Below are 12,767 nucleotides of genomic sequence, written 5' to 3' on the forward strand. Positions count from 1 at the left end.
TACCCACAGGCAGAAGGAAGGAAGGAAGGAAGGAAGGAAGGAAGGAAGGAAGGAAGGAAGGAAGGAAGGAAGGAAGGAAGGAAATGAACCTCTACTTAAGTCTCACACCCTGAACAAAAATTAATTCAAATGGATATGAACTGAAATATAAAATGTAAGCCTGAGGAGGGATGGGGCAGGAAGGAAATGTGTGACCATAAAAGGACAACACGAGGGATTGTGATGGAAATGGTGGGCATGGTGATTGTGGAGTGATTTTGCAAGATGTTACCATTGGGGGTCGGGGAGGTGAGCAAAGGGTCCCTGGGATCACTTGCTTTTAAATCTGGCATCTGCATATGAATCTACAACTACTTCAAATAAAATATTTAACTGAAAATAAACACACACTAAAAATGATAACATCTTTCAATACTGTAATCCACAGTCAAGCTCAAAACCAGAAAGGAAGCCTCAGAATGCCAGGAGGGAAGGGAAAGGAGGGGTGGGTGGGAGCTGAGGCTGCATGTCCTGGAGCGAGCCAGGCCCAGCTACTCAGCTTAGGGGTCAGGACTGAGTGCCCAGCAAGGGCTGGAGTTGATTGAGGCTGGGTTTAGGACAGAGCCAAGAACCCTCTTTACTTTAATAAAGCATGAGCGAGAAGACTGCCCCTGATTGTGAACAGAAACTACAAATGTTTTTTCCAGACTCAGATATACAATCTGGGTGGTGGGTACCTAAACCAAGCCCTTGGTGAAAGGGGGGGGGGGGGCATAAGGAGTCTAAACCCCAATCCTGTATCCCACAAAAGTGTGAAGTCTAACGGTTTAAACTATCCTCCAAGCACAAAAACCTAAACTGAAATACTAACAATAAACTAACTTAGAACAAATTCTGTAGGGCCCTGGTAGCAGCAAATCCAAAGCCACCCACCAAGATCCTCACAGGTCACAACTCCCACTGAGGCTGACTTCCGAGCCTAATTGATTAAAGAACACGGATTCTCCTTCAAAGAACTGAGACTGGAACAAATCAACTAAATTGTTCAAAAGAAATAAACTCTTCCCTGGCTGGTGTGGCTCAGTGGATTAGGCACCATCCTGTGCACCAAAAGGTTGCTGGTTCAAGTCCCAGTCAGGGCACATGCCTGGGTTGTGGACTCAGTCACCAGTCGGGGACATACTGGAGGTGGCCAAACAATGTTTCTCTCTCTCCTTCCCTTCCTCTTTCTCTAAAAAAAAAAAAAAATTGATAAACATTATTTGTTATAAAGAAATAAATTCTGTACTTTGAAAGCTATAGAAGTGTTGAGGGGAAAAAGGTGATGAACATGGTTGAGTTGGACAGAGGGAGGGCTGCTAAGCTGGGGATGGGCTAACTCAGTCTGAAGGCAGCCCCCAGGGTTGGGGACAGAGCCAGGTGAGAGGATATTAAGTGGAGGGGGATGTTCACGCCACACCTTGTCATGGGTGGCCTTTCTGGGTCTTCAATTTGCAACCATCTGAGTCTGCTCCAACAGAGAACTTCAAATTAGAGACAACTCCACGAGAACGCAGCCTCTAGCATTAGGAGGACCACATCAAAGCACACACTGTGCCCGCCTGAGCCACAGGAATGAGACGCAGATGTCCGTTGCACATGACAGTGCCTCCCTCCTCAGAAAGCCTTCCAGATGCCACTCAGGGCAGGAGGCTTAGCACCAGCTTACCCTACGCCTGCCATCCTGTGAGTCTAAGTGTGGGTCATCCCTCCATAAAAGGCCAAATGAATACCATGGACATGGAACCCCAGACAAGTGATCAGGAAAAATCAGACGCCAGCCCAACCATTACCCTTTGACTAGGACCACTCTAGGTGGGCACTGGCGAATTATGGCACGTGAGCAAATGAACTTGACGCCAGCCAGCTTGTGTCCTCACAGAAAGGAAAGAAACTCATTGGGCTCTTGGTGACTTTTTAAATTAAATGTATTGGGGTGACCACGGTTAATGGGGTCATATAGATTTTGAGTGTACATTACTATGATACATGATCTGTATATTGCGTTATGTTGCCACCACTCATAGTCAAATCATCTTCTGTCTTGGTGCCTTTTTTAGAAACATCCATTGATTCTCCAATTGTGTGTGAAAGGCTCCCAAGTAATCCCAGTGGACTGGTTCTTCTGGCAAAAATCACTCAATGATTTGAATCTAAAAATTTTCCATCGTCTTGGCTACTACCACATAATTCCATTAATTAATATTTGCTTCTTTGAGCTCCTAAATTTAGTATGAGTCTGAAATCTGAATCTGAAAACACCCACATGGTGGTTCTCCCAGCTTGCAAGGACCATGTGCAATGGAGAAGGTCCCATTGTTCTATTCCCAGCCTGGGAGCAATTGAGAGCAGTGTCTCAACCCTGGCTGCAGGCTGGACTCCCCTGCTACTTAGGGCCCTTCCTCTCCATCCCCCAGATTTACTGACTTTTAACTTCATGCACCTTCTCCTTAACACATTTAGAGACCACGATCATGCACATCATAAGTGTTCAATTCACATGTGTTGACCGCATCTGTGAACCCATCGGCCGTGGGTGTGCAGGTCAAGGTGCCCGGGGTCGGGGGACAGGGGAGGGAGGTGATGGAGCCAGGCACTCACTCACCAGTCCATGGCAGGAACTCAGAGCTGCAGTCCCGATTCTGGTGCCCTGCTGCAGCACTGTGCCCCGGAGATGGCAGGGGGGGGCGGAGGAAGCCACCATCTTAACATGGGACAGGTTCCCATACCTTCTCTCCACGATGTAGCTTTTGGAAAGAAATTCCTGGTTGACCGTCAAGTTAAAAACCAGGTCCTCCTCCTCGTGGGAAATTCTGTAGTACACCCAGTCCTCTGGGCTCTCCAAGTCCCTCTTCCTCCTGCTGCTGCTGGTGAAGGGAGGGCGCAAGCCATAGGACAGGAAATGCCCTCGAGCGTCTACTCGCACGGGTGCCACCACGTGGTACTCTGGCAGGGCCTTGATGAAATGCTCTGGAAAAATAAAAAGGAGACAGAATAAAACAGAGATCCCTGCTGCGTCTGTAGCAAGGCCAATGCTCTCCCTTTGGAACCTAGATTTTAGCTTGTTGATTGCAAGACCCCACTATTGACTTGAAGCTTCGAGATCCTTCCCACCATACAAATACTGTCAACATTAAATTCCCCAAACAACTGAGACGGGCTCCCTCCCCAATGGCGTGACCATTGAGGCTGACACTAAGGCATAGCTCTGGATGGCAGATGTTTCACCAGAGACAAAGTAAGGCGAGAATGGATTCATGAGGAATACTTTTAGGAGGAAGGCAAGATCAGTAGGACGAACGTGAGCATTTCAAGTCTAGAGTTCATTAATACAAACGGTGGTACCTCACTGTCTAGTAAGGAGTTTAAGCACCTTGGGAAGGTTCTGTTAAGTCAGGTTGAAGAAAAATGCAAAAACACAGCAACATCATATACACTCTGACGACCCTCACAACTGTTACAGCCTAAGGGGTCCACAACGTAGCTTAGAGGGTCTTGGGTATTTCTTTTTTATTTTTTAAAAAATATCCTATATAATAAAGGCTAATATGCAAATTGTCCCCTTGAGAGTTCAACCAACGGGGAGTTTGACCGCCCGCTATGACGTGTGCTGACCACCAGGGGAGCGGCACGGAATGAAGGAAAGCCCTGGCTGGCATCCCTGGGAAAGGAAGGCCCCAATCAGCCCTGATCACCAGTCAGGCCTAGGGACCCTACCCGTGCATGAATTTTGTGCACTGGGCCTCTAGTATGAAATGAAAGGGTAAGTGAATCTATGAGGATCTGAGGTATGGGTGCAAGATCTGAAAACTGCCACCTTAACAATGCGAAACAGGACCACTCACTCCTTCCACACACAGGAGCACGTGCACCTTGGATTTCCTCACATAGACCCACCACTGCTTCCTCATCTTGATGATGGAGAATAACAAGGAATCTATTAGGGAGTGATAGATTACTATGGATTATATATAACTATGTAATATAACTATGGATTACAGGCTACTTAAAGCAAACTATCAACAGTAAGATAAATTAATATTTTGCTTGAGGTAAAAAATAGGTAAAAAGAAAACAAAAAACAGTCAGGAAGGAAGGGAGTGAGGGGGCTGCCTCCCTCCTGGCCTCCTCGCAGCGGTACTTACACTTTCTAACTGATATTACTTTGTTCATGTCATTTCTCCAACTACTTCTATGTTGCTCACATTCTCTATCAATATCCTATTTTTTCCTGTTTATGCTTTGAAGTCCCAACTCCAATCCTCCCTCTTCTTTCTCCTGATGTCCCTGGTTGAAGTTGTTCTCTGCCTCCTCTCAACCCCCATGTCCTTACTTTCTGTAGCTCCCAGAATAGCCTCCGTTCACAATGCCTTTTGTTTATTATACTGTCTGTCCCCACACAGCACAGATGGAGCAGTGGACACGTTTGTAGCTGGTTAATTAAAAGAACTGGACCTGCTGAGGTCCAATGACGCAAGACCTTTCTCCCCAGACAACTGCCTCCAAACACACTTTGTAGAGAGGTTCATCTCCGCCTTGGATGAAATCTGGGACAGAGCACAGAGTTTCCCTCTTAGGTACTAACAAACTGTCTCAATTTTTAGGTGTAAAATCTCCAGACCCATTGCTTCCAACAGCAGTTAGGAACAACAGACCACGTTGTGACATGGGCGGATCTTCGAAGCTCAATGAAAAATACGAAACAAAACGAGTTAATACAGAGCCATTTACATTCATGGAAACTACGTGCACACAGAAACAACACTACAAAGTTAGCCAGGGCATACGCAAACAAAAAATACATGTGGAACCCATTAAAATGGTTTTCTAGAGGAAGAATGAAAGTGGGGAATGAGGCAGGGGGGGAGAGAATGCATAGATAAATAAAGCAAGAAAGGGGTTTTGCACAAATTAGTGATGCTATGATGCCAAGAACTAGGGGTCACACTGACTCAGTCCTCTGCCCCGCCCACTCCCCCAGGGATATCTGGGCTCTTTAGTGTCAGAGCTTCCCGCCCTTCCAAGCTCAGCGCTCCGGAGAGGAATGGCCAGGTTGGGTGGGGCGGATGTAGTTGGCTGCTGTTGCTAAGTCTCCTGGGTTTCTCATCTCTTCTGCTACTTGTAGTGAAGTCTCTGGCTCCCCCAGGGTTAGAGCAGTGTGGTGAAGTGAAAGGCAGGAGTCTTATTCAGCTGTGTACAGAGAGCATCACCGTGCAATGGTCCCCCTGTCCGTGGCCAGTGGCCAGTGTCCGGATGCCAACTCCCTCTCTCAGGAGCAGATCTTGTATCCCTTAAGATACAAAATGCTTGACTCTGAAGATACAACTCAAAGAGTTAAGTATGAATTTTGAAAGTATAAATGAAAAGCTAAAGCACCTATTTCCTGAAGAATAAAAGAGCAAGCAAATCTACAACTTTTGACCAAGTTGCCTTTAACCTAATGGGTTTATTAAAGCACCAGCAGAAGGTGGCTATACAATAATATCATCATCATTACTGTAGCCATTCAATGAGCACTTGCTATGAGCTAGGTGCCGTCAGTCTCTTCTCATTCAGTATTCACAATAACCCCTTGATGTAGACTAGTATCCCCATATCATAAACAAACTGAGCCTAAGGGAGAACAGAGCCAATATGCAACAGCACTTGGATTAAAATCTTGTACTTCCTATTGCAAAATCATGTCCTTGCCCCAGGACTTCATGTACATATATGCAGCTGCACTTGGCAGAGATTTTACCAGAGTAGAGGTAATAGCATGGCCCCCGGTGATGGTGATCTAACAAGCAAGGAACTGCTTGACTTCTTGAAGAGGCCTCTAGTTGCGCAGCAATAAACGGAGCTGAGAATTGCCTCCACTGGGCAGAGTAATGGGCGATAAGACTGGCTTTGCCTCTTGACGTTATTGCAGGGGAGGCAGCAAAGCCACGTCAGGCCACAGGGATGAATGGAAACAGGAGGCCAGGAACGGAGTATGGCTAATGGGGGTGGCCCAGCTACAGTTGCCTCGTGTATGCCCTCGGCATGGTAACAGTGTCTACCTCCTTGGGCGTTGTGCTCATCCAACGTATTAACACGGCAAATAGATGCAGAACAGTGCCTGCCAAGGAGCACTCACTAGCTATTACTGGTACTAAAGACAGAAACTTGCCTACCAGTCATCTCTGTGGCATAAATACATGTAACCTCCAAGCAGAGAGGGTGGAGAAGCCCCCACTCACCTTGGCTCCCTCTTGTTGGGCGTTTAGTTTGTAGAATTAGGTAGCTATACCTTGGCCAACAGAAAGCAAGAGTTCAGAGGCAATGTGATAGTGTTACAGAAGAGCAAAGAAATACCAAGCACGCTTCCTAGAGAAAGGGAGGGACCCCGTTTATTTACACTAGTGGACTCCGGGAATCATTTCCAAATCAGAGTGAAGAAACACACGGAGAGCCTGTCTTTATATATCCCGCTGGGGTCTTTGTCTTGCAGATATGCTCCCTGCCCTCTTGGTGGCCCTGCAGGAAGGCCCCCAGTTGTCAGGCCACATCAATGGTCTGTCCTGGCACCAGCATAAGACCCCCCCATCCCTCACCCCCCGCCCCCCCAGGGCAGCTCATTGTTCAGTTTCTATGGCCTGACACGCCTTGCAGGACCAGTTTCCTCCTCAATCGGAATGGAGAAATAAGATGTCAGGAAATAGTCACAGCTCCTAATTCTTACCATGTCTATGGTCAAGCACAGCATTAAGGCAACACCACTTGGTCTTGTCGAATGCTCACAGTTCTGCGGGGAAGGAATTACTAACGGTGTCCCTTGTCTTGGCTTCCATTCCCACCACTTTAAAAATAACAACATGGGGGAGGATTTGTGCCGGGCGAGCTGGCCCCAGAGCCCGCCCTCCGACCAAAGCCTGAGGGCTCCTCGAGGGCCCGCCGCTGAGCCCCAGAGTGGAGCCAGGGGAGGCTAAGACGCACCCTGAGGACATCACGGTCCACACTGGGGTTTATGGAAATAAATTCCAAGCCCTGAATGCCGACTTGCCGTGTTTAAAATTCAGTTTGAAACCACAACTTCTGACACGTGATGAGAAACTGTGAGTGGAGCCCGTTGGCACCTTTGAAAATAGAAAAGGCCAAGTGGTCTCCTACCCGCTGCCTAGAAAGGAGAGAGGTGAGGACTGTGCCCCTGCGGGTTGGTATAGGTTTTAGGTTAACTCTGTGGCCATTTATTTAAATCTTAGAGAGCAATTGCATTCCTAAGACTCCTTACTGGAAAGGGCAATGACATTCCTGTGAGGGAGGTTTATTTTCTTTTTCTTTTTTTAATATATTTTATTGATTTTTTACAGAGAGGAAGGGAGAGAGATAGAGAGCCAGAAACATCGACGAGAGAAACATCGATCAGCTGCCTCCTGCACACCTCCTACTGGGGATGTGCCCGCAACCAAGGTACATGCCCTTGACCGGAATCGAACCTGGGACCTTTCAGTCCGCAGGCCGACGCTCTATCCACTGAGCCAAACCGGTTTCGGCAGGGGAGGTTTATTTTCGTAATTATCCTCCACAGATGGTTATCACCTTGCCATTGTGTTTTCATGTAGAAAACCATGCGTGTGGAAATGTGAAGAATCGCGTTGGTCCCTTCAAAGTTGTAAAACACAGGAGGTTGGATCTGCTCACCAGCCCCATGATTAACCTGCAGAGCGTCCTTGCTCATTATTGTTAACACACAAAATACCAAAACCGTGAAGTCTCTTCCTACACTAAGAAAATGTCTGAAACAGGAATTTTTAGGAGTGAAAAAGATAGATTTAGGAAATTCTAGAAATTTTGGAAATAGAGGACCATGGAAGAAGCACAGGGCTGAAGAGCAGCAGAAGGTATATTTCCATAGAATAGGGGAAGCTGGGAGAAGCAAAAGATCTACATTTACAAAATAAAGGAAAGGAGGCCCTCATCCAGAAGAAGAAGAAAGCCCAAAGGGAATAGGAAAACAATAAGGAAGGAGGGGGGGGAACCTCACACGTCCCATGTGAGGTTGACCTTTGAGCTCAGAGGTTACTGTAGTAACCAGTCCAAGAGAACAGTAGGAATAGTAACCAATCAGAGGGGATATCAAGGCATCAAACTCTACAGCCTTTATAAGCCACAGGGAAAAGGAACTAAGTGGCACCTTTCCCCTTCCTACGTGGGAGTCTGTACTTGCTCTTTAATAAATCTCCACCTTTGTTAGACCACCTTCTGTCCGTGGATTCATTCTTCGACTCTGGCAGACAAAGAATCCGGGACATCCTGCCCAGTCCAAAATTTCTGCTTCAATGTCCAAAATCACTTTCTCCATGCAGAATTTGCTTTTTGCAAATGGTATGAGGGCATGATCATAGCATTTGTGTTGAAATATGGCAACGCTCCCAGCGTTCCCACACGTGTGTGCAGCCCAGAGCACATCTCTAACATGGGGTCAAGGGCCTGCCCTGTTGGATTCATGGAGCTCTCAGGAGAAAAAGAGGCCCCAGAAGTGGCCGGGGACTTGTAAACAGTCCAGGGAACGGCTCGCCCAAGGGGGCAGCGTTGGCTGTAGAAGAGGGTGGTGAGCAAGAGGAGTATTTCCGGTGGTTCTGATCCTTGGTGGGGACCCTGTGGCAGTCACTGCACAACTGAGCCATGTGGGAAGTCTACTGAGCAGTGTGTCCATCTGCCTGGTTCTGGTCCCGGGAAGGGCTGGACTGACCTCTGTACTCCTTCCTCCGTCTAAAATCCTGCCTCTGCCCGGCCCTCAGGCCCAGAAAGAACCTTACTGGCTACCTAGGGTCTGAGTGAGTTTCCAGCTGTGGGACTCTTCGCCCCTTTGGTGAAACAGCAGTGGGTAGGTGCTCAGTGGATAGATGCTGACAGACCGCCCACCTAGACCGCCCGTTCCTTACCTGTAAAAACAAGGATGGGAGAGGTGATACCTAAAGTAATTTGCAAGTTTCAGTGCTCAGAATGCGGGTGCAATTCGACAATGTCCTCAGAGCTCCAGTGGGAGTCTAGGGAGACGGGCTAATGGTGAAGCAGCAGGCAGCTCACCGGGAAGCACACCGGGCCATCCTACTTCCAGGAAGCTCGGCATGTCCTGCTCTGACTGCTCTCAGCTCAGTCCCAAATGGAGCTCCGCTCAGAAACTTCTCCTTCGGGGAAAATGAGGATTAAGGACAACTATGTAGGGAAGAGGCTTTTAAAATCTGAAACTATTTTTAAAACCTGAAATATGCGTGCATCGCTAATAAGCTCCGAGCACTTAACAGCCCTTCCCATGTCAAAGGCTCAGGGCATAGCCCTCAGGGTGGCCGGGAGGGCGACCATCTCCCACGGTCCAGGGGAGAAGCCAGGAGTTGCGGGGACAGAGCTGAAAGCCGGGCTGGGAGAACGTGTCTGAGAACCCAGCCGCCTCCAAACGCCCGGGAAGGGCCCCCAGGCTTTGTCTGTGCTGTACTGAGGAGAGACTCTTCACAAAGGAGCTGTTTTGCAAAGAACAACAGACGCTGCTATTTTAAACTGGGGTGGGAGATGGTATCGGGCCGTTTACACAGGCGAGTGCTGGCGGCTGGTGGCCTGACCTCGGAGCCCAGCGCTGGGGGCCCAGAATCCAAGAAAAGCACCGGGGCTGGCCCTGCGGCTCCTGACCCTGGACCTGACCCCCCAGCAGGTGAGCTCGCCAGTAGCTTTGGAGTCTGTAATGCGGGCATGGAAACCCGCAGAAGGGTGGGCGGGGCTGTGCCCCCCCCCCCCCCCCTCTTAGGGCCAGAGGGGCTCAGGAAGCTGTGGACGCTTCCCAGGACCTGAGTCAGGACCTGAGCGCAGTCAGCAGACACAAGGCTCCAGGGAGCTAGCCCAGGGCTGTGCTGTGCCCGCCTGCATGAGCTGTGCCCGCCTGCGTGTGCAGTGCCCGCCTGTGTGCTGTGCCCGCCTGTGTGCTGTGCCCGCCTGTGTGCGCTGCCCCCAGCGCTGCCCTTGGGCAACACTGCTGGATGGTAGGAGGCCAGCGAGTCAGGCTCCCTGCGTTCAAACCTCCCTCCACCTCTTGCTAGGCCATAAGCTCTCCGCTTCAGGTGCCCGTCTACGAAACAGAGACAGTGCCCAGGGTCCCTGCACCAGGGGGGTGTGGGCGGCCAGTGGGCTGACACGGGGCGCCCCAGCCCTGCACCAGGGGGAAGGGTGGGCGGTCAGTGGGCTGACACGGGGCGCCCCAGCCCTGCTGGTGGCCGGACCGCTCTGCTCTTTGCTCCCCGCCACCACGAACTCCCCCCCAAACAGGAGTCTCTGACCCCGCACGTCCAATGCACTAGCACGTCCAATGCACTAGCACGTCCAATGCACTAGCACGTCCAATGCACTAGCGGAGGCAACAGGACCAGCCTTCCAGGCTGTGAGGTCAGAAAGGTCAGAAAGAATGCAGGGTCACAACAAGGTGTCACAGCTGCCGGGCGCTTTCAGGGCCTGGGGCTTCAGAGATTCCACAGAGACCAGCCTGTGACCGGGAGGTGGGCAGGGCAAGGTGGGCCCCTGGAGCGTCCAGTCCCCCCAGAAGGACTGACATTTCTAAAACACAGCCCTGCATCTTTCCAGGAACCAAAACCCAGCCAAGCTCCCGCAGCAGGGGGCGGCCTCACACCCCGCTTCCCTCACCACAGTTCGAAACGCAATGTCTGCCAGGGCCCAGCTGGAACTTTTATGAAAAATCAGTCCGTGTTCAGAATCTGAAAACTGGGGCGCTGAACCAGGCAGCTTCAGGGGGGACACAAAGGAGGGAGGTGCGGGGTTACTCGCTGCCTCTGGGGTCCTGGCTGCGGCGGCATCCGGGCAGAGAGCGGGGGACACCTACCTTTCGGGGGGACTGAAGGAATCCGCCCCCGAAACGCTGAAGCCCGAGAACCCCTAGTTCCCGAGCTCCGGGCTCGGGTTTCCTTCCAACTCAGCAGAGTTCAGCGCGTGGGGGAAGGGAAGGGAGCCGCCGACTCACACCGGGCAGGAATCCCCGGGTTTCCAAGGAAATAGAGAAAAGCCACCAACCTTGCCTGCGGTCGCGGAAGCGCACCTGGCCGGGCTGCGGGGCTGCCCCGTGGCCCGGGCCCCCGAGGCTCAGGAGCTGGGCCACCACCCAGAGGTTCGCGAGCCGGCTCCTCGGGGCGCATGGCATGGTTCAGGTGTCGGGGGGCAGCCGCGCCGCCGGGGTGAGCTCTCAGCTGGAGGAACTGCTCCCGGGGCCCTGCGGGGAGCCGCCGGCGTGCATGGCCCAGGAGTGGGGCGAGCAGCGGGAGGCTGCCCCGGTGTCCCCCTCGCTTTTCCCAGCAGAAAGGGGCTCGTTACCGCGACCCCCTCCCGCCTGCAGAAAGGGGAGCGCTTCCCGCTGACAGCGTCTGCGGGGTGCGGGGTGTGCAATGGCTGGGGGTGGGAGGGCGCAGCCCAAGCCCACCCAGGTCCCCACCCCTCTCCGTCCGTCCCGCCTCGCGGCGGGCTCTGCGCATCTTCCTCCGGGACTCCCACCCCCGCTCCTCCGGCCCCGCCCCGAGCCCGGGCAGGCCGGCCAAATAGGGGAGCCCCGCCAGAGCCACCCTGGGCGGGACTCCGACTCTGGGAGAGGCCCCAGGCCAGCCCCTCGCCCGGCCACAAGCGGGAGGAAGATTGGAGCGCAGAGCCTGCCGGCGCCCCCTGCCCTGCCCTCCCCAGCTCAGTGCTGCCCCCTGTCCGGCCGCCCTCCTCCCGGTTCCCAAACTTTTCCTAACACCCTCACTCCACTGAGACCCCTTAGCTGGTCTCACATCTTGGGGTTCCCTTGCAGGGCGAGCTGGGACGCCCATGTGAAAAAGTAAGAGGTAACTTTTCTCTCTGCCAGGTCACACACAGGGAGACGGTCTGCGCCCATCCGCTGGCTTGACCTTGGACTAGTCCCTTCCTGCTACAAAAGGTGGGGGGACCGAGTGAGAGGAGCCACTCGGAGGCTGCAGGTCTCTCTGGGCTTCCGGCCTCTGTTACCCACCCTTCCTAGCCCACCTCTGCCTCCCCACGCACACCAGGAGGAGAGGAGAGGAAGCGAGTCAGCCCCAGGAGGTGTCCGTCTCTCTGGGGGCACCCCAACATGCTGCCGGGGGAGGGGGTGGCCCTTCAGGGGCTTACACTTCACGGAGAGAATGCCACAAACCAGGGAGCTTGCCAGGCTTCCTGAGAACTCGCTGCGATAATCCAGCCAAGATTGTGCACCTCTGGACTTCAGCAGGCCCCTTACTCCATCCGGAGGAATTTGGCCCCATGTTGCTTCTCCATGGCTCCCAGCCAACCACATGTACCGAGCCAGAGGCTGGGGATGTCAGCTCATCCAACCAGAAAGAGACTAGTTACCTTGATTGGGGGGGGGGGGGGGGGCAGCCAATTCAAAGCAGTGACCCACCTGCAGGGTGGTCCTCGCAGGCCTGGGTGGAGAGGCTGCAGAACCTCAGACCGGACACATACACCCGGCACTTCCAGGGCTTGTTAGTTCCCTATGGTTGCCATCACAACGTCCCATACACTTGGCAGCTTCAAGCACCACAAATTTATTTACCTTACAGTTCCGGAGGTCAGACATCTGAGACGGGGCTCGTGGGGTTCCAATCCAGGAGATGTTAGCACTGCATTCCTTCCTGGAGGCGCTGGGAGAATCCCTTTTCTCGCCTGTTCCATCTCCTAGAGGGGGTGCCTGCATTCCCTGGCTCATGGCCCTCTTCCTCGTTGTCACAACCAGCAATGGC

At 52.2% G+C, this 12,767-nt stretch overlaps 1 protein-coding gene across 1 annotated transcript in view; it reads right to left on the minus strand.

The window, feature by feature from the left end:
• ADAMTS12 (ADAM metallopeptidase with thrombospondin type 1 motif 12) overlaps positions 1-11,473 on the minus strand; it is a 187,325-nt gene extending 175,852 nt beyond the window's left edge. Inside the window, exons 1-2 of the mRNA XM_036310807.1 lie at positions 11,053-11,473; positions 2,624-2,988 (exon numbers count right to left, since the gene is read on the minus strand). Coding sequence (XP_036166700.1) covers positions 2,624-2,988; positions 11,053-11,179 — 492 coding nt within the window. The 5' untranslated portion in view covers positions 11,180-11,473. The remainder of the gene's footprint in view (positions 1-2,623; positions 2,989-11,052) is intronic.
• Between the last annotated feature and the right edge of the window lie 1,294 nt (positions 11,474-12,767).

This window comes from Myotis myotis, unplaced genomic scaffold (assembly GCF_014108235.1).
Source record: "Myotis myotis isolate mMyoMyo1 unplaced genomic scaffold, mMyoMyo1.p scaffold_m19_p_5, whole genome shotgun sequence".
Taxonomy (NCBI): domain Eukaryota; kingdom Metazoa; phylum Chordata; class Mammalia; order Chiroptera; family Vespertilionidae; genus Myotis; species Myotis myotis.